Source organism: Carlito syrichta, unplaced genomic scaffold (genome assembly GCF_000164805.1).
Source record: "Carlito syrichta isolate Samal-C Ts95f unplaced genomic scaffold, Tarsius_syrichta-2.0.1 Scaffold274096, whole genome shotgun sequence".
Taxonomy (NCBI): domain Eukaryota; kingdom Metazoa; phylum Chordata; class Mammalia; order Primates; family Tarsiidae; genus Carlito; species Carlito syrichta.
In genome coordinates this window covers 672,534-678,999 of record NW_007218192.1, presented here as the reverse complement: position 1 = coordinate 678,999, position 6,466 = coordinate 672,534, and the positions used below count along the sequence as shown (strand labels likewise).

At 54.8% G+C, this 6,466-nt stretch overlaps 1 protein-coding gene across 1 annotated transcript in view; it reads right to left on the bottom strand.

Moving 5' to 3' along the window:
- Positions 1-6,466, bottom strand: part of SNPH (syntaphilin) — a 13,559-nt gene that overhangs the window by 3,787 nt on the left and 3,306 nt on the right. The window contains exons 3-4 of the mRNA XM_008052414.1: positions 4,484-4,633; positions 8-440 (exon numbers count right to left, since the gene is read on the bottom strand). Coding sequence (XP_008050605.1) covers positions 8-440; positions 4,484-4,633 — 583 coding nt within the window. The remainder of the gene's footprint in view (positions 1-7; positions 441-4,483; positions 4,634-6,466) is intronic.

Sequence of the window (6,466 nt, the reverse complement as noted above, 5' to 3'; positions counted from 1 at the left end):
CATCGGCTGCCGCAAAGCCACTGTCGGCCCCATCCTCTGCGGAGGTGCTGGGGGGATCGCCGGGCTGGCGGTCACCGCACACGGCCGGGTCGCTCAGCTTGGTGTAGGTGGAGCTGCGGGTGAGGGAGCGGGCCGGTGACCCGCCGGCTGACTCCCCGGTGCCATCCTCCTTAGCTGTGCCGTTCTGGGCCACCTCCATGCTGTGCAACAGCGTCTCCAGCTTCTTGTTCTGGATGTTGATGTCCACAAAGTACTTCTGCAGCCCCTTGTCCTTGTCAATCAGGTTGTTCTTGACAGTGTCGATGACCTGCTTGAGCTGCTTGATCTCCTTGCGGGCCTCCTTCAAGGCCAGCTGGGCCTCCACACGGTGGCACTCCTCCTCGATCCAGTCCTCTTGCATGCGTGACAGCTGCGTCTTCAGGTCATCGATCTCCGAGTCCCTGAGAGCAGAGGAGACACACACACTCACTGCCTGCCTGCTGCCGCCCCCGAGGAGAGGCAAGGAGGACAGTGTCGCCAAGGACGAAGGGCCTTGTGCTGCTGCAGCTCAGAGCCAGAATCAGAAGGAAGGGCCTAACGCCTGGCTGCTCATTTGTGTCCCCCACAGGGAGGCATGAGTGTGGGTGGGGAGGAGGCCGAGGGAGAAGGCGGGAGAGGCCTCCTCCGGGAAGCAGAAGTGTCCGCAGGAGACACCGCCCGCATCCCCAGCTCCCAGAGGCCAATGTGCAGATGACTCTCGACATCCATCCTCCAGAGCAGCGGTCCTCAGCCTTTCCGGCACCAGGGACCGGTTCTGTGGAAGACGGTTTTCCATGGACTGGGGAAGGGGGTGATTCACATGCATCACACTGTGCACTTTATTTCTACTATTATTCCACTGTAATATATAATGAAATATAATATAAATATATAATGAAATAATGATACAATATCAAGTTATGTATATTATATTATAAATAGTTATACAATAATTATGCCACCAGATGCAACTGTACAATTGAAGCCCATCAACTCACCTGCCACTCACTGACAGGGTTTTGATATGGGTCTGCAAGCAACTGACGTATCATGGTCTCTGTGCAGTCAAGCCTCCCTGCTAATGTTCATCCGTATTTGCAGCCGCTCCCCAGCACTAGCTTCACCGCCTTAGCTCTCCCTCAGCTCATCGGGCATTAGGTTCTCATAAGGAGCAATGACCTAGATCCCTTCACATGATAGGGTTCACGCTCCTATGAGAATCTACTGCTGTGGCAGAGCTGACAGGAGGTGGTGCTCAGGCGACAATGTGAGTGGTGGGGAGCAGCTGTGGATACAGCTTTACTCACTCGCCTGCCTGCTGTTCACCTTCTGCTATGTGGCCTAGTTCCTAAAAGGCCACGGACAGGTACCGCTCCATGGCCGGGGGTTGGGGACTGCTGCACTAGAGAAGAGACGAGGCAACAGAGATTCTGAATTTATAAGTGCTGCTGTTAAGAACCTAATGAAACCCTAACATAAAGCAACAAAAACTAGGCAGACACGATCTGCTCTATAGAAAGGGACATGGCCTCCCCCCTCAAGCAGGTGTGAACACTTTAGGATATTAGGCCAGAGAGCCCTGGGGAGAGAAATGAGCCTTCCGTGTTGGGGGAGCTGATAGCTTTACATCATCCCTCAAGTGTGTGTGGGGGGGGCGGGGGTGAGAAGGGGTGGATATAGCAGAGGAGAGTGAGAACAGATGGCTCTTGTTTATCATGCTAGAAGTTTCTTCCTTGTACCCACTGTAAAGAGGAGAAGCTGAAAAGATCAAGAAGAAAGGCACAGTTACTCCTGAGAGAAGGGCCACACACCAGGCCAACAACACAGTCAGAAAACTCTTGTCCAGAGATGCTCAGCCTTTTCCATTTCCTGATCCACAGACAAGTATGGGGCACAGGGGAGGGAGGCAAGTGAGAGAAACACATCCCATCAATCTGGTAAAGCCAGAGTGAGGCTGAGAAAGCAGGAAGGTCGTTCAAGATGTTACAATCCCACCCTGGGAGTCCCTCCTCCAGTACACTTGCTAGTGATACAACTGCTCAACCAACACCCTTCATGTAAATGAACGCTACACATGGCACGGCTGTCCCCTGGGATTTATGAGCTCTGCAGAGTGACTGTCCCAGACGAAGCACCACATACTTTTCAGTCAGACTGGAAATTCCACTCAGGAAATAGACCCAGGAATCTCACTCCACAGTATTTTGAAGGACCTGGGGCTGTGGGGTTGCAATGGCCACCAAGAGCAGGGACGGCATCACCCAGAAGGGAACCCACTGCCCAGCCGGACACCACTCAGCTATGGCAGTGGGGTGGCACAGTGGATCAGCTGCCAATGACAGATAGAACACAGGTATTGGGGATGGAGATCTGTGTTCCTCATTCCTCCTGCCTCAGGGTGGGGGCTCACTCTGGGGTAACCCTCCTGGCCTCTCATCCAGCTCCTCACTCACCCTCACCCAGGAGGAAAAAGCAAATAGACCCTCAGCTTGGCTGCTCCCTCCTTTTTCTCCTTGGAGCCAGCTGGACCCCAGGGAGCTACGCCCAGCCATGCCTAGGCCTCAGAGAGTTGCAGGCATCATACTTGACTGGGATCTTGAAGGTGAGTTTGCCAAGGAAGCAGGATGGGGGAACAGGGCATCTAGGCGGCAGGGACACAGGACAGGCAAGCACTTTGGGGAGCAGAAGGGAGGCCATCGCAGGAGGCCCACGTATGAGACTTGACACGTAGCAAGGGTGAGGGGCATGAGAATCTGGCGCGTGAGAATGCCACAGGGTCCTGCAGGCCTAACAGGCAGAGGGCGGCTGGGGAGACGAGGTGAGGGCACACCCACGCCAGGGCAGCCTGCCCAAGCCACACGGGGCAGATGGTCTGCTCTGAGCCCTAGAAACAAGGCTGGGAGGTGGGCCATCTGTTCCCTGAGGCGTTAGTGCAAAAGGCCACGCAGATCCCAGGCGTCATTGGAAGATGAGGGGAAATAAAAAGAGATCCTAACTCCGCAGACAGTGAGGCTCACAGAACATTACCAGTAACCTCCTGCAGTGTAAAACCCAATGCATCCAAACTGGGTTGGCTGTTTGGCAGAGCTGTGGTCAAGAACGATGTGGCCGTGCAAATCATATGACCCATTTATGTGACGCGTCCAGAACAGACATAGCCATGGAGATGGAAAATTTTTTTTTTGAGTTGGAGTCTCACTCCATCACCCAGACTGAAGTGCAGTGGCACGCTCCCGGTCACTGCAGCCTTGACCTGCTGGGATCCGGCGATCCTTCCGCCTCAGCCTTCCAAGTAGTCAGAACTACAGGTGCGCACTACCACACCAGGCTAATTTTTTGATTTATTGTAGAGATGAGGTCTCGCCAAGTTTCCCAGGCGGGTCTCAAACCCGCGGGCTCAGGCAATTCACTCACCTAGGCCTCCCAAAACGCTGGGATTACGGGCTGAGCCACCGAGCCCGGCCGGGGATGGAAATATTAGTGGCTGCCAGGGACTGGAGTTGTTGGAGAGAAATGCGGAGTGACTGCTAACAGGAATGGGGCTTGTCTCTGAGGTGATGGGAGCATTTATGGAGTTAGACAGTGGTAAGGGTCGCACAATTCTGTAACTACACCAGCAACCATCACTAAAATTGTACATTTTAGAGAGGTGAATTGTATGGAATGAGAATTACATCTCAATGAAGCTGCTGTATTTTTAAAAAAGGGGGGAAAGCTGTTGTGATGCCAGCCCTGAGCGCCCTCATGGTGCCTTGTCCAGCTCACAACAGGCTGCATGTTTGCAGGACCGAGTCCAGACACGGATGGTTAAGATGCTGGGCGATCGGAGCAGCTCTGCAGTGTCACTGTAAAGACGAAGTTGCCAGGGTGGGGCCACGGCAGAGGCTGGGAGGGTCAGGACCGAGCACCTGAGACTGAGCCAGGCTGGGCCTGTGGGGCTTCTGGGAGACCCTGGGCTGGGAAGGAGCTCAGGGAAAGATTTCCAATGACCATCACATCTACCCAGGAAGTCCATGCCGAGGAAGGCTTCTGGGGCCTGAATTGGTGGGCCATGAGCCCCCTGGCAACTCAGTCAGGAGGAAGTGAGAGAGAGCATAGGGTGGTTTCTCCCCACAGAAACAGGTAAGTCAGAAGGAGGCCCTGTGCTCCAACTCCCCATAGACAGGAGCCGGGAAGTATGAAGCAGCCAAAGGGAGCCGCCGGGACGAAGTGAGCAGGGGACTGTACAGGTGGGAGGCCTTCATGGGAAACCACTTCTGCCTATGTCCCTTTCTCCCCCCACCCTTACCTCCACCAGCCACTGGGCAGTCAAGATGAGTAGCGGCTAGGGGTAGCTTGCAAATAGGCTCAAACAAGGAGAAAGCAGTGGATGCTGGGATGCTCCCAGCTACTCCTCCTTCCCAGGGGCACCCAAGGCCCTAGTTCCTCTGACTGTGGTCCTGGGGGGTGTCCCCAGGCTGCTCACCGGTCCTGGAGCCGATCCTGTGTGTCCTTCAGCCGGGCCCTCAGGTGCCGGATGCACACCTCCTTCTGCTGCAGTGGAGTCAGGTACTGCTCCGGGGTGGGGGGCTTGATGCCATGGTTGTCGCTGCATAGCATGTACTTCATGGAGCGCCTGCAAGAGACGCCTGTCATCTGGGAGTGGGGAGGAGGCTGGGCAATGCTGCCACACCTCCGGGGGGGGGGGCAGGGGGATGCGGCTTAACCATCCTTGTCCCCCAGCCACCAAAGGCTCCATGCCAGGCGTGGGCACAAGAATACCCAGCCTTCTGGAGACAGGTTTTAGTAGAGCTCTTCTGAATACTACAGCGTCAGGGTGGGGGGCTCAGGGATCCTCTAGTTGGGGGAGACATTACCCAGAGCATGTATGGAACACTGGCCCCAGGTCAAGCACTTGACCATGTCCGCCAGTCCTGACAGCAGCCCTGGAATAGAGATGGTCTTCCTCTTTCATAGGTGGTCAGTCACTGGCCTCATAGAGTTTAGCTCTTGCCCAGAGCCCCTCGGGCAGTCCCCAGTGCACCCCAGAACTCAGGCATCCAGTCTCTCAACCCAGAGAATAAGTTTGAAGGTTGGAGGCCAGGGTGGGAGTGGCAGACTTTGGCTCTGCATGGCAGATAAGGACACACCCCCTCCACCGCCCCAGCCCCTAGAGGAAGAAACATCTGGGTGAAGAAGCTCTCCTCTCTGAGCTGAGCCCATCCAGCCCGGAGACAGGGAGAACGACACGGCTGTCCCCGCACACTTTGAGGCTCCCAGCCCACCTCATGCATACGTGTGTGTGCACTACCTCGGCACATCTGGATCCTAGTCCCTCGGTCCCTGCCTGCTGTGTACGTGGATTCGCACTCGTGTCTGCACAACCCATGTCTTGCTGCCAACCTCGTGGGGACCAGGACACCAGACCAGGTGCATTCACATGCCCACACCTTGGGGGCATATGTGAGCCCCTGCAGGTTCTGGGCATGGACCTGCCAACAGCAGAACCCTCAGGTGGTAACATGAGGTGTGAGCACCCTGGCCCTGCCAGCCCAAGGAGGAAGAATATCTACCCAGAGGGCTGTTGGGTGTCAGCGGGGAGGGGAGGGCCTTTTGCAAGGAAGGAGAGCACCCAAACTCCACAGGAGCCCACGGCTTAGCTGCCTCTGCTGGTAACCTCCTGCCTACTGGGTGTTCTGTTCATAAAGGAACCTCCTTTATGGTGTTTATGGCTTAAAAACCTGGCCCTGCTGCCATCTACTCCTTTAGGGGGCAGGGTCTCCCAGGTCCAGCAAGGGGCAATGACCCTCTATGGGCCTGGAAAAGACAGGCCCTGGTGAGGCCCATTTGCCGAGGCAGCCAAGCTGGAAGCAGTCTTATCAGTTCTGTGGAAGTAGTCTACTGTTACTGAGGAAAAAGTATTTGTAAGACGTCAACTGTTGAAGAGAATACAGAAACAGGGAGAAGGAGCATAGTTTTCTCTGTACTCACCTTGTGGTCCCTAGGTTAACCCAAGCAAAGTCACACACAAGCTTGTTTTCTGCTTGGCAAGGGGCAGAGGAGTAGTATGGGTCGCGAGCTTGGGGTTTTCCCTCTGGTCTAAGAATTCTCTTTCCTAAAGTGAAGCAAGCCCCATAGATCATCCCAAAACCTACAGGTAGGCCTGTGGTCATCCTACCCTGCAAGGACTCTGGCTAGAAGGGCAGAGGTCTGTGATGAGTAAGAGAGGGTTCCCCGCATGCCTGGGTGGGGACGGGGGCATGTGAGATGACGTGGGGTGGTGGCAGTGGGGGAACAAGGATTAGAGAACTAGTAAGAACTAAAATTAGAGAGGCAGTAGCTATTTTAACTTTATCCATTTCATGAGTATATTTTCCCAATGTAACATTTAACACTCATACATTTTAGTCACTATCTCAGTTAAAAAATGTGTGTGTGTGTGTGTGTGTGTGTGTGTGTGTGTGTGTGT